At 38.0% G+C, this 23,014-nt stretch overlaps 1 protein-coding gene and 1 long non-coding RNA gene across 2 annotated transcripts in view; one reads left to right on the top strand and one right to left on the bottom strand.

The window, feature by feature from the left end:
* The first annotated feature begins 247 nt into the window (after nucleotides 1–247).
* Nucleotides 248–23,014, top strand: part of LOC309652361 — a 93,620-nt gene continuing 70,853 nt past the window's right edge. Inside the window, exon 1 of the long non-coding RNA XR_014258686.1 lies at nucleotides 248–2,190. This is a non-coding gene — a long non-coding RNA (uncharacterized lncRNA). The remainder of the gene's footprint in view (nucleotides 2,191–23,014) is intronic.
* On the bottom strand, nucleotides 2,179–17,185 carry LOC309652332 (uncharacterized protein). The gene is made up of 2 exons (XM_082446042.1): nucleotides 10,141–17,185; nucleotides 2,179–2,741 (listed from the first exon to the last, which is right to left on the bottom strand). The coding sequence occupies exon 1, from the start codon at nucleotides 15,913–15,915 to the stop codon at nucleotides 14,782–14,784; it is 1,134 nt and encodes a 377-aa protein (XP_082302168.1). The 5' UTR covers nucleotides 15,916–17,185; the 3' UTR covers nucleotides 2,179–2,741; nucleotides 10,141–14,781.

Raw genomic sequence — 23,014 nt, 5'->3', positions numbered from 1 at the left:
CTATATAAAAATGCAAAATTTCCATGCAGCAGAAAGTGCCATAAACAAGATTTAAAGACAATGACAAATTGGAAAAGAGCACATGTGACAGATAAAGGTTAATTTCCTTCATCTAACAACCTATTAAAGAGATAAATATTCCAGTAGAAAAATGGGCAAAGGACACGAACAGGAAAATCATGCAAGAAAAATATCCATGGGCAAAAAACCTGTGAAAAGCTGTTTAACATCACCTTTAATCAAAACAATGTAAATAAGAACCACAGTAAGATGGACTATGTCACCTTTTGGTTTATCAAATATTTAAAAATAGACTTCATTTTCTCAGAAAAGTTTCAAATCTACGGAATAATTGAGAAGACATTACAGAGATTCCTATAATTCTGCACGTGGTTTTCCTTATCATCAACATATTACATAAGTTTGGAACTTTTTTTTTTAAATTAATGAACCAATACATTAACCAAAGTCCAAAGTTTCTTCAGAGTTCCTTAGTTTTTTCCTAATGTCCTTTTTCTGTTTCAGGGTCCCAGCTGGGATCCCACATTACAGGTAGTTGTCACGTCTCCTTAGGCTTCTCTTGTCTGTGGCAGGTTTTCAGACTTTCCTTGAGAACTCTGGAGTACTGGTCAGGTATTCTGTAGGATGTCCCACTATTGGAATTTGTCTGATGTTTTTCTTAGACAGGAGATAAGATAAAACTGGAGTTATGGATTATTGGGAGGAAGAGCACACTTTAAGTGCCATTTTCATCACATCATATCAAGGATACATACTATCAGCATGATTTTTATCTGTTGATGTTGACCTTCCTGAGGTGGTGTTTATCAGGTGGTGTTTATCTCCACTGTAAACTTACTCTTTTGCTCTCCTTTCTCTACTGCAGTGGTCCCCAGGGACCGGTTTCAGGGAAGACAATTTTTCCACAGACTGGAGTAGGGGGAATGGTTTGGGATGATTCAAGCACATTATATTTATTGTGCACTTTATTTCTAGTTATATTACATTGTAATATATAATGAAATAATTACACAACTCACCATAATGCAGAATCAGTGGGAGCCCTGAGCTTGTTTTCCTGCAACTAGATGATCCCATCTGAGGGTGCTGGGAGACAGTGACACCCGAAGTGTGTTGCTTGTGTCCAGTCTACTCTGTAATCTCGTTTCAGTTGCTGTCACTGCAGAAAACCCTGCTTCACAAAGATAGGATGTTGGAAATGGAAGCAGGCTTTTCAGTGCTTTTGTGGCAATCTCAGGATATTCTGCCTTGACTTTAATTTGGAACTTATGGAGATTTGAAGTTGTCTCAAACACACTTTTAAGGCCACCATCATTTGTGATCTTAAGCAGTTGATCCTCTTCTAGCACGGACAAAGTCGATTCACCTGGCTTATTCACAAATGGGTCGCGGATACATTCCTTCCCAGTTCGGGGGTCTTTTGTGGTTGGGAAGTAATGCTCAAACTCTTTTTTTTTTACTTTAAAAAATTTATTTATTTATTTATTTATTGGCTGCGTTGGGTCTTCGTTGCTGCCCGGGCTTTCTCTAGTTGTGGCGAGCGGGGGCTACTCTTCGTTGTGGTGCACAGGCTTCTCATAGAGGTGGCTTCTCTTGTTGTGGAGCACGGGCTCTAGGTGCCCAGGCTTCAGTACTTCTGGCACACAGGCTCAGTAGTTGTGGTGCACGGGCTTAGCTGCTCTGCGGCATGCGGGGTCTTCCTGGACCAGGGATCGAACTCGTGTCCCCTGCATTGGCAGGCAGATTCCTAACCACTGCACTACCAGGGGAGTACCCTCAAACTCTTTTGAAAGCTGAGATAGGTGATCATTTACCAGCTGGGAGAAAGAAGGCCCTGGCTCAGTCTCTTTCAAAATCTCTGCGAATGTTTGAAACATGTCAAAAATCCCAACATTCACTCATCGCCCCCATAATTCCAGTTTGGCTTTGAATGCAGCCACTTTATCTGCCGACTTGAACACAGTTATCGTTCTCCTCTGAAGTGACAGATTGAGTTCGTTGAGCAGGTTGAATATGTCACGCAAGTATGCAAGTTTTGCGACCCATTCTGTGTCACTGAAATGTGCTGCCAGTGGTGACTGTTTTCTAAAAGAAATCTCTGGAGCAGCTCTCATAACTCAAAAACTCTGGCCAGTGATCTACCTTTAGAAAGCCATCTCACTTCTGTGTGTAAGAGAAGACGTGTGTGCTCCGCGTCCATCTCCTCACAGAGCTGCGCAAACAGACGTGAGTTAAGGACACGTACATTAATGTGGTTGATAATTTTAATCACATCCTGCAAAACGTTGTTAAGTTCAGGTGACATTTTTCAGCTAGCCAGCATTTCTCTATGGATGACACAGTGCGTAGACTTACATTCAGAAGCGACCACTTTGACCTGAGTAGTGAAACCAGAAAGTCGTCCAGTCGTGGCAGCCGCTCTGTACATGCATATATCGACACGAAATGACCAATTCAGTTTTCCTGATATGCAATCACTCAAAGACTTGAATAGCTCTGCAGCTGTGGTGTTGGTTGGCAACAAAAGTGCACATCCTCTTGAAAAATGTATCGCACAAAAACAAGCATTGTTGCCTCGTTGTCAACATCAGTAGACTCGTCAACCTCGATTGCGTACCAGTAGACTCATTAATCCTCTCTAACAATTGTGCCTCAATATCCTCTGCTATTTCATCAGTTTGTCTAGTTATGGTGCTAGCTGAAAGAGGAACACATGCCACCTTCTTTTTTTTATGTTTATTTATTTAATTTATTTTTAACAGATACAAACTATTTACTATACATAAAATAGATAAGCAACAAGGATTTACTGTATAGCACAGGTAATTATACCCAATATCCTGTAATAAACTATAATGGAATATAATCTGCAAAAAAACTGAATCACTGTGCAGTACACCTGAAACTAACACAATATTGTAAATCAACTATACTTTAATAATAAAATAAACTTCTATCAAAAAAAAAAAGGAAAATAGCTGGATTCTCATATCCACTTTTGCATTCACTCTGTTGCGATTTGTTGTTTGGGTTGAAAAATATGAAGAAAATCCACCCTCACTCAGATATGTAGTTGGAAAAAGGAGAATTTTAATAGCCTTTTCAGATAGTATGGATATACTTCTTTAATTTCACACCAAAATTTGCGAGTACTAGTTTCTTAAAGATTAGTTACTATGTGAAATCTGGAACTATATCAATGAACTTTTATACTCCATTTCATCAAAATCCATTGGTCTATCTTACACTTTGAACGGATCGTTTACCCAAGCATGATTTTGTAACATTGTGCATTGACCATGCAGAAAAATTGACTTGCTGATTTAAGCAGATCTTTCTTTTTTTTAAACATCTTTATTGGAGTATAATTGCTTTACAATGGTTTGTTAGTTTCTGCTTTATAACAGAGTGAACCAGCTATACATATACATATATCTCCTCCCTCTTGCGTCTCCCTCCCACCCTCCCTATCCCACCCCTCTAGGTGGTCACACAGCACCAAGCTGATCTCCCTGTGCTGTGAGGCTGCTTCCCACTAGCTATCTATTTTACATTTGGTAGTATGTATAAGTCCACGCCACTCTCTCACTTCGTCCCAGCTTACACTTCTCCCTCCCCGTGTCCTCAAGTCCATTCTCTATGTCTGCATTTTTATTCCTGTCCTGCCCCTAGGTTCTTCAGAACCATTTTTTTCTTTTTTTAGATTCCATATATATGTGTTAGCATACAGTATTTATTATTCTCTTTCTGACTAAATTCACTCTGTATGACAGACTCTAGGTCCATCCACCTCATTACAAAAAACTCAATTTCATTTCTTTTTATGGCTGAGTAATATTCCATTGTATATATGTGCCACATCTTCTTTATCCATTCATCTGTCGATGGACACTTAGGTTGCTTCCATGTCCTGGCTATTGTAAATAGAGCTGCAATGAACATTGTGGTACATGACTCTTTTTGAATTATGGTTTTCTCAGGGTATATGCCCAGTAGTGGGATTGCTGCGTCATATGAAAGTTCTATTTTTAGTTTTTTAAGGAACCTCCATACTGTTCTCCATAGTGGCTGTATCAATTTACATTCCCACCAACAGTGCAAAAGGGTTCCCTTTTCTCCACAACCTCTCCAGCATTTCTTGTTTGTAGAATTTTTGATGATGGCCATTCTGACCGGTGTGAGATGATATCTCATTGTAGTTTTGATGTCCATTTCTCTAATGATTAGTGATGTTGAGCATCCTTTCATGTGTTTGTTGGCAATCTGTATATCTTCTTTGGAGGAATGTCTATTTAGGTCTTCTGTCCATTTTTGGATTGGGTTGTCTGTTTTTTGATATTCAGCTTCATGAGCTACTTGTAAATTTTGGAGATTAATCTTTTGTCAGTTGGTTCATTTGCAAATATTTTCTCCCATTCTGAGGGTTGTCTTTTCATTTTGTTTATAGTTTCCTCTGCTGTGCAAAAGCTTTTAAGTTTCATTAGGTCCCATTTGGTTATTTTTGTTTTTTATTCCATTTCTCTAGGAGGTGGGTCTAAAAGGATCTTGCTGTGATTTATGTCATAGAGTGTTCTGCTATGTTTCCCTCTAAGAGTTTGATGGTGTCTGGCCTTACATTTAGTTCTTTAATCCATTTTGAGTTTATTTTTGTGTATGGTGTTAGGGAGTGTCCTAATTTCATTCTTTTATGTGTAGCTGTCCAGTTTTCCCAGCACCACTTATTGAAGAGGCTGTCTTTTCTCCATTGTATATTCTTCCATCCTTTATCAAAAATAAGGTGACCATATGTGCGTGGGTTTATCTCTGGGCTTTCTATCCTGTTCCATTGATCTATATTTCTGTTTTTGTGCCAGTACAATACTGTGTTGATTACTGTAGCTTTGTAGTATAGTCTGAAGTCCGGGAGCCTGATTCCTCCAGCTCCGTTTTTCTTTCTCAAGTTTGCTTTGGCTATTTGGGATCTTTTGTGTTTCCATACAAATTGTGAAATTTTTCATTCTAGTTCTGTGAAAAATGCCAGTGGTAGTTTGGTAGGGATTGCATTGAATCTGTAGATTGCTTTGGATATTATAGTCATTTTCACAATGCTGATTCTTCCAATCCAAGAACATGGTATATCTCTCCATCTGTTTGTATCATCTTTAATTTCTTTCATCAGTGTCTTATAGTTTTCTGCATCCAGGTCTTTTGTCTCCTTAGGTAGGTCTATTCCTAGGTATTTTATTCTTTTTGTTGCAATGGTAAATGGGAGTGTTTCCTTAATTCCTCTTTCAGATTTTTCATCATTAGTGTATAGGAATGCAAGAGATTTCTGTGCATTAATTTTGTATCCTGCTACTTTACCAAATTCGTTGATTAGCTCTAGCAGTTTTCTGGTAGCATCTTTAGGATTTTCTATGTATAGTATCATGTCATCTGCAAACAGTGACAGCTTTACTTCTTCTTTTCTGATTTGGATTCCTTTTATTTCTTTTTCTTCTCTGATTGATGTGGCTAAAACTTCCAAAACTATGTTGAATAATAGTGGTGAGAGTGGGCAACCTTGTCTTGTTCCTGATCTTAGAGGAAATGGTTTCAGTTTTTCATCATTGAGAACGATTTTGGCTGTGGGTTTGTCATATATGGCCTTTATTACGTTGAGGTAAGTTCCCTCTATGCCTACTTTCTGGAGGGTTTTTATCATAAATGGGTGTTGAATTTTTTGGAAAGCTTTTTCTGCATCTGTTGAGATGATCATATAATTTTTCTCCTTCAATTTGTTAATATGGTTTATCCCATTGATTGATTTGCTTATACTGAAGAATCCTTGCATTCCTGAGATAAACCCCACTTGATCATAGTGTATGATCCTTTTAATGTGCTGTTAGGTTCTCTTTGCTAGTACTTTGTTGAGGATTTTTGCATCTATGCTGATCAGTGATATTGGCCTGTAGTTTTCTACCTTTGTGACATCTTTGTCTGGTTTTGGTATCAGCGTGATGGTGACCTCGTAGAATGAGTTTGGGAGTGTTCCTCCATCTGCTGTTTTTTGGAATAGTTTGAGAAGGATAGGTGTTAGGTCTTATCTAAATGTTTGAATAGAATTCACCTGTGAAGCCATCTGGTCCTGGGTTTTGTTTGTTGGAAGATTTTTAATCACAGTCTCAATTTCAGTGCTTGTGATTCGTCTGTCTATATTTTCTATCTCTTCTGTGTTCAGTCTTGGAAGGTTGTGCATTTCTAAGAATTTGTCCATTTCTTCCAGGTTGTCCATTTTATTGGCATACAGTTGTTTTTAGTAAACTCTCATGATCCTTTGTATTTCTGCAGTGTCCATTGTTACTTTTCCTTTTTCATTTCTAATTCTGTTGATTTGAGTCTTCTCCCTTTTTTTCTTGATGAGTCTGGCTATTTGTTTATCAATTTTGTTTATCTTCTCAAAGAACCAGCTTTTAGTTTTATTGATCTTTGCTCTTGTTTCCTTCATTTCTTTTTCATTTATTTCTGATCTGATCTTTATGATTTATTTCCTTCTGCTAACTTTGGGGTTTTTTTGTTCTTTTTTCTCTAATTGCTTTAGGTGTAAGGTTAGATTGTTTATTTGAGATATTTCTTATTTCTTGAGGTAGGATTGTATTGCTATAAACTTCCCTCTTAGAACTGCTTTTGCTGCATCCCATAGGTTTTGGGTCGTCATGTTTTCATTGTCATTTGTTTCTAGGTATCTTTTGATTTCCTCTTTGATTTCTTCAGTGATCCCTTGGTTATTTAGTAGTTTATTGTTTAGCCAACATGTGTTTATAATTTTTACAGATTTCTTCCTGTAATTAATATCTAGTCTCATAGCATTGTGGTTGGAAAAGATACATGATACAATTTCAATTTTCTTAAATTTACCAAGGCTTGATTTGTGACCCAAGGTATGATCTATCCTGGAGAATGTTCCGTGAGCACTTGAGAAGAAAGTGTATTCTGTTTTTTTAAATGGAATGTCCTATAAATATCAATTAAGTCCATCTTGTTTAATGTATAATTTAAAGCTTGTGTTTCCTTATTTATTTTCATTTTGGATGATCTGTCCATTGGTGAACGTGAAGTGTTAAAGTTCCCTACTAAGATTGTGTTACTGTCAATTTCCCCTTTTATGGCTGTTAGCATTAGCCTTATGTATTGAGGTGCTCCTACGTTGGGTGCATAAATATTTACAATAGTTATATTTTCTTCTTGGATTGATCCCTCGATCATTATGTAGTGTCCTTCTCAGTCTCTTGTAATAGTCTTTATTTTAAAGTCTATTTTTGTCTGAAATGAGAATTGCTACTCCAGCTTTCTTTTGATTTCCATTTGCATGGAATATCTTTTTCCATCCCTTCACTTTCAGTCGTATGTGTCCCTATGTCTGAAATGGGTCTCTTGTAGACAGCATATATACAGGTCTTGTTTTTGTATCCATTCAACTAGTCTATGTCTTTTGGTTGGAGCATTTAATCTATTTACATTTAAGGTAGTTATCGATATGTATGTTGCTATTACCATTTTCTTAATTGTTTTGGGTTTGTTATTCTAGGTCTTTTCCTTCTCTTCTCTTTCCTGCCTAGAGAAGTTCCTTTATCATTTTTGCAAAGCTGATTTGGTAGTGCTGAATTTTCTTAGCTTTTGCTTGTCTGTAAAGATTTCAATTTCTCCATCAAATCTGAATGAGATCCTTGCTGGGTAGAGTAATCTTGATTTTAGGTTTTTCCCCTTCATCACTTTAAATATGTCCTGCCACTCCCTTCTGGTTTGCAGAGTTTCTGCTGAAGGATCAGCTGTTAGCCTTATGAAGATTCCCTTGTTTTTTATTTGTTGTTTTTACCTTGCTGCTTTTAATATTTTTTCTTTGTATTTAATTTTTGATAGTTTGATTAATATGTGTCTTGGCATGTTTCTACTTGGATTTATTCTGTATGGGACTCTCTGCACTCCTGGACTTGATTGACTATTTCCTTTCCCATATTAGGGAAATTTTCAACTATAATCTCTTCAAATATTTTCTCAGTCCCTTTCTTTTTCTCTTCTTCTTCTGAGACCCCTATAATTCGAATGTTGGTGTGTTTAATTTTGTCCCAGAAGTCTCTGAGACTTTCCTCTATTCTTTTCATTCTTTTTTCTTTATTCTGCTCTGCGGTAGTTATTTCCACTATTTTATCTTCCAGGTCACTTATCCGTTCTTCTGCCTCAGTTATTCTGCTCTTGATTCCTTCTAGAGAATTTTTAATTTCATTTATTGTGTTGTTCATCATTGTTTGTTTGCTCTTTAGTTCTTCTAGGTCCTTGTTAAACATTTCTTATTTTTTCTCCATTCTATTTCCAATATTTTGCATCATCTTTAGTATCATTACTCTGAATTCTTTTTCAGGAAGACTGCCTGTTTCCTCTTTATTTGTTTGGTCTGGTGGGTTTTTGCCTTGCTCCTTCATCTGCTGTGTGTTTCTCTGTCTTCTAATTTTGCTTAACTTACTGCATTTGTGGTCTGCTTTTTGTAAGCTGCAGGTTCATAGTTCCCGTTGTTTTTGGTGTCTGCCCCCAGTGGGTAAGGTTGGTTCAGTTGGTTGTGTAGGCTTCCTCGTGGAGGGGACTGGTGGCTGTGTTCTGGTGGATGAGGCTGGTTCTTGTCTTTCTTTTGGGCAGGACCGCATCCGGTGGTGTGTTTTGGGGTGTCTGTGATCTTTTAATGATTTTAGGCAGCCTCTCTGCTGATGGGTGGGTTTGTGTTCCTGTATGGCTAGTTGTTTGGTGTAGGGAGTCCAGCACTGTAGTTTGCTGGTCATTGAGTGGAGCTGGGTCTTAGTGTTGAGATGGAGATCTCTGGGAGAGCTTTTGCCATTTTATATTACGTGGAGCTGAGAGGTCTCTGGTGGACCAATTGTCCTGAACTCAGCTCTCCCCACTCAGAGCCAAAGGTCTGCCACCTGGCTGGAGCACCAAGACCCTGTCAGCCACACGGCTCAGAAGAAAAGGGAGAAAAAAAGAAAGAAAGAAAGAAAAATAAAACAAAGCAAAATAAAATAAAGCTATTAAAATTAAAAAATTTTTTTTAAGTAAATAAGAATTAAAAGGTAGTTAAAAAAAGAAAGAAAAGAAAAAAGAAAGAAAGAAAGAAGAGAGCAACCAAACCAAAAAACAAATCCACCAATGATAAGTACTAAAAACTATACTAAGACAAATGAAAAAAAAAGGACAGGCAGAACCCTAGAAAAAATGGTAAAAGCAAAGTTATAACGGCAAAATCACCCAAAGAAGCATATACATACACACTCAGAAAAAGAGAAAAAGGGGAAGAAATCTATCTATCTATATATATAAAGAAGAGAGCAAACAAATCAGTAAACAAATCTACCAATGATAATAGCCTCTAAGTACAAAAGTAAGATAAACATAAAACCAGAAACAAATTAGATGCAGAAAGTAAACCCCAAGTCTACAGTTGCTCCCAAAGTCCACTGCCTCAGTTTTGGGGTGGTTCATTGTCTATTCAGGTATTGCAGAGATGCAGGGTACATCAAGTTGATTGTGGAGATTTAATCCGCATCTCCTGAGGCTGCTGCGAGAAATTGCCCTTTCTCTTCTTTGTTCTCACAGCTCCTGGGGTTCAGCTTTGGATATGGCCCCGCCTCTGCATGTAGGTCATCTGTGGGCGTCTGTTGTTTGCTCAGACAGCACAGGGTTAAAGTAGCAGCTGATCCGGGAGCTCTGGCTCATTCAGACCGGAGGGAGGGAGGGGTACGGAATGCGGGGCGAGCTTGCAGTGGCAGAGGCCGCGTGACGTTGCACCAGCCTGAGGTGCTGTGTTCTCCTGGGGAAGTTGTCCCTGGATCACAGGACCCTGGCAGTGGTGGGCTGCACAGGCTCCCAGGAGGGGAGGTGTGGATAGTGACGTGTGCTTGCACACAGACATCTTGGTGGTTGTAGCAGTAGCCGTAACATTTCATGCCCGTCTTTGTGGTCCACACTGATAGCTGCAGCTCGCGCCCGTCTCTGGATCTCCTTTAGGCGGTGCTCTGAATCCTCTCCCCTCATGCACCACGAAACAGTGGTCTCTTGCCTCTTTGGCAGGTCCAGACTTTTTCCTGGACTCCCTCCCAGCTAGCTGTGTGCCACCTTTTGAACTGCAGCCTCTCCTAAAATTTCACAAGAAATGTCCTTAGCAGCAGGCAGGATCAACTCTTCACCAATAGTAAAGTGCTTCTTAGCTTTAGCAATATGGTTAGCCACTAAGAATGATGCTCTTAGTGCAGACATATTTGATGAAGTGGTGGTCTTCAATAATTGCTTCTGTTCTTCATGTTCACATTTTTTTCTTTTGAAAAAGTCTAAAGTCTTGTCTTATAATGCAGGGTGCTTGGTCTTGATGTGGCAAAGCAGTTTTGAAGATTTCATGGCTTCGTTGGAGAGACGGTCACCACAAATTATACAAAGCAGGCTTGGAGAATGTGAATCACCTGTTGCAATGAACTGTAATTTAAGTAGGACTCTTGGTATTTTCTTTTAAATTCAGCTTTCTTTTTGTTGGCAGTCTTAGAGTCTTGTGCTGTCTCATCATTGGGTCTTTCCCCTTTTCAAAGAAGCTCTCCAGCAACGTTTCTTATTTACGCATTTCGGTGAGGGTTAGCTTGTGGGCTTACCAAAACTGTGATTGAGACAAGTGCACAGCGTGGAAAAGAGACATAGACGGAAGTGGTGAATAAAATGATGGGTGGGCCATGTGCGGACTAAAATAAGTGTTGGATTCTGACTTAAAGCCTGCCACCAGATGCAGCTGTACAATTGAAGTACATCAACTCACTTGCCACTATAAAGCCTGGCACCAGATGCAGCTTAATTGTTACTTGTCACTCACTGATAGGGTTTTTTTTTTAACATCTTTATTGGAGTATAATTGCTTCACAATGGTGTGTTAGTTTCTGCTTTATAACAAAGTGAATCAGTTATACATATACATGTGTCCCCATATCTCTTCCCTCTTGCATCTCCCTCCCTCCCACCTTCCCTATCCTACCACTCTAGGTGGTCATAAAGCACCGAGCTGATCTCCCTGTGCTATGCGACTGCTTCCCACTAGCTATCTATTTTACGTTTGGTAGTGTATATATGTCCATGCCACTCTCTCACTTTGTCCCATCTTACCCTTCCCCCTCCCCGTATCCTCAAGTCCATTCTCTAGTAGGTCTGCATTTTATTCCCATGTTGCCCCTAGGTTCTTCTGACCATTTTCTTTTCTTTTTCTTTTTTTTTTTAGATTCCATATATATATGTTAGTATACGGTATTTGTTTTTCTCTTTCTGACGTACTTCACTCTGTATGACAGTCTCTAGGTCCATCCACCTCACTACAAATAACTCAGTTTCGTTCCTTTTTATGGCTGAGTAATATTCCATTGTATATATGTGCCACATCTTCTTTATCCATTCATCTGTTGATGGACACTTCAGTTGCTTCCATGTCCTGGTTATTGTAAATAGAGCTGCAGTGAACATTGTGGTACATGACTCTTTTGGAATTATGGTTTTCTCAGGGTATATGCCCAGTAGTGGGATTGCTGGGTTGTATGGTAGTTCTATTTTTAGTTTTTTAAGGAACCTCCATACTGTTCTCCATAGTGGCTGTATCAATTAACATTCCCACCAACAGTGCAAGAGGGTTCCCTTTTCTCCACACCCCCTCCAGCATTTATTGTTTGTAGATTTTTTGATGATGACCATTCTGACCGGTGTGAGATGATATCTCATTGTAGTTTTGATTTGCATTTCTCTAATGATTAATGATGTTGAGCATTCTTTCATGTGTTTGTGGCAATCTGTATATCTTCTTTGGAGAAATGTCTATTTGGGTCTTCTGCCCATTTTTGGATTGGGTTGTTTGTTTTTTTGATATTGTGCTGCATGAGTTGCTTGTATGTTTTGGAGATTAATCCTTTGTCAGTTGCTTCATTTGCAAATATTTTCTCCCATTCTGAGGGTTGTCTTTGCATTTTGTTTATAGTTTCCTTTGCTGTGCAAAAGCTTTTAAGTTTCATTAGGTCCCATTTGTTTATTTTTGTTTTTTATTCCATTTCTCTAGGAGGTGGGTCAAAAAGGATCTTGCTGTGATTTATGTCATAGAGTGTTCTGCCTATGTTTTCCTCTAAGAGTTTGATGGTGTCTGGCCTTACATTTAGTTCTTTAATCCATTTTGAGTTTATTTGTGTGTATGGTGTTAGGGAGTGTTCTAATTCCATTCTTTTATATGTAGCTGTCCAGTTTTCCCAGCACCACTTATTGAAGGGGCTGTCTTTTCTCCACTGAATATTCTTGCTTTCTTTATCAAAAATAAGGTGACTATATGTATGTGGGTTTGTCTCTGGGCTTTCTATCCTGTTCCATTGATGTATATTTCTGTTTTTGTGCCAGTACCATACTGTCTGACTACTGTAACTTTGTAGTATAGTCTGAAGTCAGGGAGCCTGATCTCCAGCTCCCTTTTTCTTTCTCAATATTGCTTTGTCTACTTGGGGTGTTTTGTGCTTCCACACAAATTGTGAAATTTTTTGTTCCAGTTCTGTGAAAAATGCCAGTGGTAGTGTGATAGGGATTGCCTTGAATCTGTAGATTGCTTTGGGTAGCAGAGTCATTTTCACAATGTTGATTCTTCCAATCCAAGAACATGGTATATCTCTCCATCTGTTTGTATCATCTTTAATTTCTTTCATCAGTGTCTTATAGTTTTCTGCATCCAGGTCTTTTGTCTCCTTAGGTAGGTTTATTCCTAGCTATTTTATTCTTTTTGTTGCAGTGGTAAATAGGAGTGTTTCCTTAATTCCTCTTTCAGATTTTTCATCATTAGTGTATAGGAATGCAAGAGATTTCTGTGCATTAATTTTGTATCCTGCTACTTTACCAAATTCATTGATTAGCTCTAGTAGTTTTCTGGTAGCATCTTTAGGATTTTCTATGTATAGTATCATGTCGTCTGCAAACAGTGACAGCTTTACTTATTTTCCAATTTGGATTCCTTTTATTTCTTTTTCTTCTGTGATTGCTGTGGCTAAAACTTCCAAAACTATGTTGAATAATAGTGGTGAGAGTGGGCAACCTTTTCTTGTTCATGATCTTAGCGGAAATGGTTTCAGTTTTTCAACATTGAGGACGATGTTGGCTGTGAGTTTGTCATATATGGCCTTTATTATGTTGAGGAAAGTTCGCTCTATGCCTACTTTCTGGAGGGTTTTTTTCATAAATAGGTGTTTAATTTTGTGGAAAGCTTTCTCTGCATCTATTGAGATGATTATATGGTTTTTCTACCTCAATTTGTGAATATGGTGTGTCATGTTCATTGATTTGCATATATTGAAGAATCCTTGCATTCCTGGGACAAACCACACTTGATCATAGTGTATGATCCTTTTAATGTGCTGTTGGATTCTGTTTGCTAGTGTTTTGTTGAGGATTTTTGCAACTATATTCAATAGTGATATTGGCCTGTAGTTTTGTTTCCTTGTGACATCTTTGTCTGGTTTTGGTATCAGAGTGATGGTGGCCTCGTAGAATGAGTTAGGGAGTATTCCCCCTCTGCTATATTTTGGAAGAATTTGAGAAGGATAGGTGTTAGCTCTTCTGGAAGTGTTTTATAGAATTCACCTGTGAAGCCATCTGGTCCTGGGCTTTTGTTTGTTGGAAGATTTTTAATCACAGTTTCAATTTCAGTGCTTGTGATTGCTCTGTTCATATTTTCTATTTCTTCTTGGTTCAGTCTCGGAAGGTTGTGCATTTCTAAGAATTTGTCCATTTCTTCCAGGTTGTCCATTTTATTGGCATATATTTGCTTACAGTAATCTCTCATGATTCTCTGTATTTCTGCAGTGTCAGTTGTTACTTCTCCTTTTTCATTTCTAATTCTATTGATTTGAGTCTTCTCCCTTTTTTTCTTGATGAGTCTGGTTAATGGTTTATCAATTTTGTTTATCTTCTCAAAGAACCAGCTTTTAGTTTTTTTGATCTTTGCTATCGTTTCCTTCATTTCTTTTTCATTTATTTCTGATCTGATCTTTATGATTTCCTTCCTTCCGCTAACTTTGGGTTTTTTTGTTCTTCTTTCTCTATTTGCTTTAGGTGTAAGGTTAGATTGTTTATTTGAGATGTTTCTTGTTTCTTGAGGTAGAATTGTATTGCTATAAACTTCCCTCTTAGAACTGCTTTTTCTGCATCCCATAGATTTTCGGTCATTGTGTTTTTATTGTCATTTGTTTCTAGGTATTTTTTGATTTCCTCTTTGATTTCTTCAGTGATCTCTTGGTTATTAAGTAGTGTGTTGTTTAGCCTCCATATGTTTGTATTTCTTACAGATTTTTTCCTCTAATTGACATCTAGTCTCATAGCATTGTAGTCGGAAATGATACTTGATACGATTTCAATTTTCTTAAGTTTACCAAGGCTTGATTTGTGACCCAAGATATGATCTATCCTGGAGAATGTTCCATGAGCACTTGAGGAGAAAGTGTGTTCTGTTGTTTTTGGATGGAATGTCCTATAAACATCAATTAAGTCCATCTTGTTTAATATATCATTTAAAGCTTGTGTTTCCTTATTTATTTTCATTTTGGATGATCTGTCCATTAGTGAAAGTGGGGTGTTAACGTCCCCTACCATGATTGTGTTACTGTCGATTTCCCCTTTTATGGCTGTTAGTGTTTGCCTTATGTATAGAGCTGCTCCTATGTTGGGTGCATAAATATTTACAATTGTTATATCTTCTTCTTGGATTGATCACTTGATCATTATGTAGTGTCCTTCTTTGTGTCTTGTAATAGTCTTTGTTTTAAAGTCTATTTTGTCTGATATGAGAATTGCTACTCCAGCTTTGTTTTGATTTCCATTTGCATGGAATATCTTTTTCCATCCCCTCAGTTTCAGTCTGTATGTGTCCCTTGGTCTGAAGTGGGTCTCTTGTAGACAGCATATATACGGGTCTTGTTTTTTTATCCATTCAGCCAGTCTATGTCTTTTGGTTGGAGCATTTAATCCATTTACATTTAAAGTAAGTATCAATATGTATGTTCCTATTACCATTTTCTTAATTGTTTTGGGTTTATTATTGTAGGTCTTTTCCTTCTCTTGTGTTTCCTGCCTAGAGAAGTCCTTTAGCATTTGTTGTAAAGCTTGTTTGGTGGTGCTGAATTCTCTTAGCTTTTGCTTGTCTGTAAAGCTTTTAATTTCTCCATCAAATCTGAATGAGATCCTTGCTGGGTAGAGTAATCTTGGTTGTAGGTTTTTCTCCTTCATCACCTTAAATATGTTCTGCCACTCCCTTCTTGCTTGCATAGTTTCTGCTGAAAGAACAGCTGTTAACCTTGTGGGAATTCCCTTGTATGTTATTTGTTGTTTTTCCCTTGCTGCTTTTAATATTTGTTCTTTGTATTCAATTTTTGATAGTTTGACTAATATGTGTCTTGGTGTGTTTCTCCTTGGAATTATCCTGTATGGGACTCTCTGTGCTTCCTGGACTTGATTAACTATTTCCTTTCCCATATTAGGGAAGTTTTCAACTATAATCTCTTCAAATATTTTCTCTGTCCCTTTCTTTTTCTTTTCTTCTTCTGGTACCCCTATTATTCGAATGTTGGTGTGTTTAATGTTGTCCCAGAAGTCTCTAAGACTGTCATCAATTCTTTTCATTCTTTTTTCTTTATTCTGCTCTGCAGTAGTTATTTCCACTATTTTATCTTCCAGGTCACTTATCCGTTCTTCTGCCTCAGTTATTCTGCTATTGATCCCTTCTAGAGAATTTTTAATTTCGTTTATTGTGTTGTTCATCATTGTTTGTTTGCTCTTTAGTTCTTCTAGGTCCTTGTTAAACATTTCTTGTATTTTCTCCATTCTATTTCCAAGATTTTGGATCATTTTTACTATAATTATTCTGATTCCTTTTTCAAGTTGACTGCCTATTTCTTCTTCATTTGTTAGGTCTGGTGGGTTTTTACCTTACTCCTTCATCTGCTGTGTGTTTCCTTGTCTTCTCATTTTGTTTAACTTACTGTGTTTGGTGTCTCCTTTTCACAGGATGCAGGTTCGTAGTTTCCATTGTTTTTGGTGTCTGTCCTTAGTGGCTAAGATTGGTTCAGTGGGTTGTGTAGGCTTCCTGGTGCAAGGGATTAGTGCCTGTGTTCTGGTGGATGAGGCTGGATCTTGTCTTTCTGGTGGGCAGGTCCACGTCTGGTGGTGTGTTTTGGGGTGTCTGTGGCCTTATTATGATTTTAGGTAGCCTCTGTGCTAATGGATGGGTTTGTGTTCCTGTCTTGCTAGTTGTTTGGCATAGGGTGTACTGCACTGTAGCTTGCTGGTTGTTGAGTGGAGCTGTGTCTTAGCGAATGAGATGGAGATCTCTGGGAGATTTCCACCGCTTGAGATTACATGGAGCTGGGAGGTCTCTTGTGGACCAGTGTCCTGAACTTGGCTCTCCCATCTCAGTGGCACAGCCCTGACGTCTGGCTGGATCACCAAGAGCCTGTCCTCCACACAGCTCAAATTAAAAGGGAGAAAAGAAAGAAAGAAAGAAGAAGATAAAATAAAATAATATAAAATAAAGTAAAATAAAATAAAATAATTAAAATAAAAAATAATTATTAAGAAAAAATATTTTTGAAGTAATAAAAAAAAAAAACAAAAAAAACGGACAGACAGAATCCTAGGACAAATGGTAAAAGCAAAGTTATACAGACAAAATCACTCACAGAAGCATACACATACACACTCACAAAAAGAGAAAAAGGGAAAACATATATATATATATCATTGCTCCCAAAGTCCACCTCCTCAATTTGGGATGATTCGTTGTGTATTCAGGTATTCCACAGGTGCAGGGTACATCAAGTTGATTGTGGAGATTTAATCCGCTGCTCCTGAGGCTGCTGGGAGAGATTTCCCTTTCTCTTCTTTGTTCACACAGCTCCCGGGATTCAGCTTTGGATTTGGACCCGCCTCTGAGTGTAGGTCGCCTGAGGGTGTCTGTTCTTTGATCAGACAGGACGGGGTTAAAGGAGCAGCTGATTCGGGGCCTCTGGCTCACTCAGGCCTGGGGGAGAGAGGGGTACGGTTGTGGGGCAAGCCTGCGGCAGCAGAGGTCAGCATGACTTTGCAGCAGCCTGAGGCACGCCATGCATTCTCTCGGGGAAGTTGTTCCTGGATCATGGGGCACTGGCAGTGGCGGACTGCACAGGCTCCCAGGAGGGGCGGTGTGGAGAGTGACCTGTGCTTGCTCACAGGCTTCTTGGTGGCGGCAGCAGCAGCCTTAGTGTCTCATGCCTGTCTCTGTGGTCCGTGCTGATAGCTGCGGCTCGCGTCTCTGGAGCTCCCTTAAGTGGCGCTCTTAATCCCCTCTCCTCGTGCACCAGGAAACAGAGAGGCAAGAAAAACTCTCTTGTCTTTTCGGCAGCTCCAGACTTTTTCCCGGACTTCCTCCTGGCTAGCTGTGGCGCACCAGCCCCTTCAGGCTGTGTTCACGCAGCCAACCCCAGTCCTCTCCTTGGGATCTGACCTCCGAAGCCCAAGTCTCAGCTCCCAGCCCCCGCCCGCCCTGGCGGGTGAGCAGACAAGCCTCTCGGGCTGGTGAATACTGCTCAGCACCGATTCTCTGTGCGGGAATCTCTCCGCTTTGCCCTCTGCACCCCTGTGGCTGCGCTCTCCTCCGTGGCTCTGAAGCTTCCCCCCTCCGCCACCCGCAGCCTCCGCCCACGAAGGGGCTTCCTAGTGTGTGGAAACCTTTCCTCCTTCACAGCTCCCTCCCACTGGTGCAGGTCCCGTCCCTATTCTTTTGTCTCCGTTTTTTCTTTCTTTTTTTTGCTGTACCCAGGTACATGGGGAGTTTCTTGGCTTTGGGGAGGTCTGCGGTCTTCTGCCAGCGTTCAGTAGGTGTTCTGTACGAGTTGTTCCACATGTGGATGTATTTCTGATATATTTGTGGGGAGGAAGGTGATCTCCACATCTTACTCTTCCGCCATCTTGAAGCTCCTCACTGATAGGGTTTTGATGTGAGTCTGCAAGCAATTGATTTATTATGGTTTCTGTTCAGTCAAACCTCTCTGCTAATGATAACCTGTATTTGCAGCTGCTCCCCAGCATTAACATCACCACCTCAGCTCCACATCAGATCATCAGGCATTAGATTCTCATAAGGATTGTGCAACCTAGATCCCTTGTATGTGCAGTTCCCAGTAGGGTTCGCAGTCCTGTGAGAATCTAATACTGCCACTGATCTGACAGGAGGTGAAGCTCAGGTGGTAATGCGAGTGATGGGGAGCGGCTGTAAATACGGATGAAGCTTCACTCGCTCACCTGTTGCTCACCTCCTGCTGTGCAGCCTGGTTCCTAACAGGTCACAGACCGGTATCGGTCTGTGGTCCGAGCGTTGGGGATCCCTGCTCTACTGTACTCTTTGGAAAGATGTTAGTATGTGAAGCCCACACTTAAGGAGTGGAGCATTATGCTCCCCCTCCTTGATGGCAGAGTATCTACATAAATTATTTGGAACTTTTCTGCACAGGAAATTTGTTTTTTTTCTCCATCAGTTTATTGTCATCTATTTATATCAATATAGACTTATGGATATTCATTTTATAGTTTAGGTTATAATCCAATACTACTTTATTTTGTTGCTCAAATTGTTCTACCTTTGGCCATTAAGAGCTTTTTCATACCAATGTCCATGGATCATCTTAGGCTTCTCCCTTGCTCATCTCTAAATTTCCATGCCAACAGTGAGAAAACTGGTTCCCACCATCTGCAATCTATTTATTTAGTTGTTTAATTCCAGTATACATGTATAACTCCATTGGAATTGTTAACCCATACCTCCATGTGAAACAAACTTTATCAACTAGATTACAATGCTATGTGCAGTTCCTTGTGCCTTTAGTCTTACAGACTCCACTCATTTCCAAAGTTACTTCATTCAGAACCAATTCCTTCTATTCCCTTCAGTGAAGTTGTCTCATACACTTGTAATACAGTTAGATTCTCTTGTCACAACCTGCATTCCTTCCTGGAATCACCAACCTCCTAAATTATTTTTAAAAACTGTATACATTAAATTCACTTTTTGTGGTATAAGTTTCTATGTGTTTTGACAAATGTATAATGCCATGTATATACAATTACATTATCATACAACTATTTTCTGCCCTAAAAGTCCCCTGTGCTTCATTCCCCCACCCCTCCAATCCCCTGGTAACCACTGATCATTATATCCATAGTTTTGCCTACTCCAGAATGTCATATAATCATCAATCATCATACAGTATAAAGCTCTTTTAAGCTGGCTTCTTTCACTAAGCAATGTGCATTTAGGGTTTCCCATGTCGTTTTGTGGTTTGATAGATTTTTTTTTTTAAAGCAAGCACTGAATGATATTCCAGTGTATGAATGTACCAAAGTTTGTGTATCCATTCACCTATTGAAGGATATCTTGGTTGCTTCCAGTTTTGGTGATCAATAATAATGCTACTACAAACACTTATGCAGGTATTTGCATGGGCATAAGTTTTTATTTTATTTTTATTTTTTATGTATTTTTAATTTTTCCCAACACACCAAAGGCTATTTACTTTGGAGAACTGCTGCGAATATGAGTATGGCCTGGTACAAGGTTTACACTCTTTCTCCCAGATTTTCAAGAGCCACCAAGAACTCACTGGCCTCTGCTGGAACTGTGACACTTTCTAAGTGGGTGTAGGTTTAAATCAATTAGGTAAATATCTGAGTGCAATTGTCAGATCATATGATAAAACTATGCTTAGCTTTGTGAGAAACTTCTAAACTGACTTCTAAAGTGGCCATCCCATTTTGCATTCCCACCAATGATGAATAAGAGTTCCTGTAGCTCTACATCCTCTCCAGCACTGGGTATTTTCAGTTTTTAAAAATTTTAGCTATTCTAATAGGTGCATAGTGGTATCACACTGTTGTTTTGATTTACAATTACCTAATGATGTATGATGTTAAGCATCTTTTCATATGCTTATTTGCCATCTGTATATCTTGATTCATGGAGTGTCTGTTCAGGTGTTTTGCCTATTTCTTAGTTGGGTTATTTGTTTTCTTATTGTTGAGTTTTAAGAGTTCTTTGTATATTTTTGATACAAGTCCTTTATCACATATGTGGTTTGCAAATATTTCTTCCCAGTCTATGGCTTATCTTTTGATTCTCTAAACAGTGTATTTCACACAGAAGTTTTGAATTTTAATAAAGTTGAATTTATCCATATTTTTCTTTCATGGGTTGCACTTTTGGTGTTATATTTAAAAACTCATTGCAAAACACAAGGTCACATACATTTTATCCTATGTCCTATGTTTTCTTTGAGGAGTTTTAAAATATTACACTTTATATTTAGGTCTATGATCCGCATTTTTTTTTTTTTGCCATGTGGCATGTGGGATCTGAGTTCCCTGACCAGTGATTGAACCTGTGCCCCCTTCAGTGGAAGCACAGAGTCTTAACCACTGGACCCCAAGGCAGTCCCTATGATCCACTTTGAATTAACTTTTGTGAAAGGTTAAAGGACTGTGTCTAGATTCTTCTTCTTTTTTTTTTTGCATATGAATGTTCAATTGTTCAATTTGTTGAAAAAACTATCCTTTCTTCATTGAATTACCTTTACTCCTTTGTCAAAGATCAGTTAACTATGTTTGTGTGGCTCTATTTTCTAGGCTCAGTATTCTGTTCCATTGATCTATTTGTCTATTCTTTCACCAGTACCACACTGCTTTGGTTATTGTGGCTTTACAGTTAGTCTTGAAGTTGAGTAGTGTCAGTCCAACTTCGTTCTTCTTCTAAAGTATTGTGTTAGCTATTCTGGTTTTTTTGCTTACCCATATAAACTTTAGAATCAGTTTGTCCATATCCACAAAATAGCTTGCTGGGGTTTTGATTAGGTTTGCATTGAATCTATAGATCAAGTTGGGAAGAACTGACATCTTAACACTATCAAAGCTTCCGGTCTGTGAACACAGAATATTTCTCCATATATTTAGATCTTCTTTGATTTCTTTCATCCAAGTTTTATAGTTTTCTGTGTAGATCCTGTAAACATTTTGTTAGATTTATATCTAATTTTCTCTCTTTTTGGTGCTATTGAAAATGGCATTGTGTTTTTTATCTCAAATTCTAATTATTCTTTTCTGGTATATAGGAAAGCAAATGAATTTTGTATATATCATTTCCAGGGCTTTTTTGTTTGTTTATTCTTTGTGACTTTCTACATAGACAACAATGTCTTCTGTGAACAAAGAGAGTTTTACTTCTTCCTTTCCAATTTGTATATTTTATTTCCCTTTCTCCTCTTATTGCACTAGCTAGGACTTCCAGTACAATCTTGAAGAAGAGTGATGAGAGGGTATATCTTTGCCTTGTTTCTAATCTTAAGGAAAAAGCATCCAGTTTCTCATGATTAAGCATAATAATAGCTGTAGAATTTTTGTACCTGTTCTTTATCAAGTTGCAGAAGTTGCCCTCTATTCCTGGTTTGCTGAGAGTTTTTACCATGAACGGGTTTTGAATTTTGTGAAATGTTTTTTTATGCTTCAATTATTCTGATCATATATTTCTTCTTTAGCTTGTTAATGTGATTGATTACATTAATTTTCAAATGTTGAACCAGCCTTGCATACCTGGAATAAATCCCACTTGATTGTGGTATAGAATTCATTTTATATATTCTTGGATTCAATTTGCTAATATTTTATAGAGGATTTTTATGTCTGTCTTCATGACAAATATTGGTCTGTAGCTTTCTTTTCTTGTAATATCTTTATCTGGTTTTGGTATTAGGGTAATGCTGGCTTTGTATGAGTTAGGAAGTACTACCTTTGTTTTATTTTCTGAAAGACATTGTAGAGAATTGGTATTATTTCTTCCTTAGATATTTGCCTGGTACCTCCTTTTTTTGTAATGTTATCAATTATTGATTTAATTTCTCTAATAGACATTGGCCTATTCAGATTATCTATTTTTCTTTATGTAGTTTTTGTAGTTTGTGTCTTTTAAGTAATTGATCCATTTCATCTACGCTATCAAGTTGTGGGCATAGAGATATTCATATTATTCTTTCATTATCCTTTTAATGTTCATGGGATCAGTAATGACAACCCCTCTTTTATTTCTTGTATTGGAAATTTATACTTTCTCTCCTTTTTTCTTGGTCATTCTGGCTAGAGGTTTATTGATGCTATTTATCTTTTAAAAAAAACACACCAGCTTTGGTTTTATTGATTTTCTATATTGTTTTCCTGTTTTCAATTTCATTGATTTCTGCTTTAATTTTATTATTTCCTTTTGTCTGCTACCTTTAGGCTTAAATTGCTCCACTTTCTCTAGTTTTGTAGGTGGAAGCTTAGATTACTGATTTTAGATTTACTTCTAACATATGCATTTAATGCTATAATTTCCTTGCATCCAACAAATTTTGGTAAGATGTATTTTTATTTTTATTTAGTTCAAAATGTTTTAAAATTTCTCTTGAGACTTCTTTGAACCATGTGTTATTTATAAAATCCCAATTTAAAAATTCTCCAAGTATTTTGAGATTTCTGAGCTATCTTTCTGTTATTGATTTCTAGTTTAATTCCACTAGGGACTGAGAACATACTTTGTATAATTTCTATTTTTAAAATTTGTTCAGGTATATTTTATGACCCATACTGTGATCTGTATTGGTGAATGTTCCATGTGAACTTGAAAAGAATGTGTGTTCTGCTGTTGATGGATAAAGTATTCTATAAATGTCAATTAGATCCAGTTGATTGATGGTGCTGTTCAGTTCAACTCTATTCTTACTGATTTTCTGCCTTCTTGATCTATCAATTACTGGAAGAAGTCTGTTGAAGTCTGAAACTATAATAGTGGATTTGTCTATTTCTCCATGCAGTTCTATCAGTTTTTGCTTTGTGTATTTGACACTCTGTCGTTGACACATACACATTAAAGATTGTTATGTCTTCTTGAAGA

This window comes from Balaenoptera physalus (assembly GCF_965194825.1).
Source record: "Balaenoptera physalus genome assembly, chromosome: X".
Lineage (NCBI taxonomy): Eukaryota > Metazoa > Chordata > Mammalia > Artiodactyla > Balaenopteridae > Balaenoptera > Balaenoptera physalus.
The sequence above is the reverse complement of the archived record's forward strand: the minus strand, read 5'-3'. Positions and strand labels throughout refer to the sequence as shown.

Bases quoted from the DNA above. Each gene is read 5' to 3' on its own strand.
- LOC309652332 (XM_082446042.1), bottom strand. From the start codon at position 15,915: ATGATCCAAAATCTTGGAAATAGAATGGAGAAAATACAAGAAATGTTT.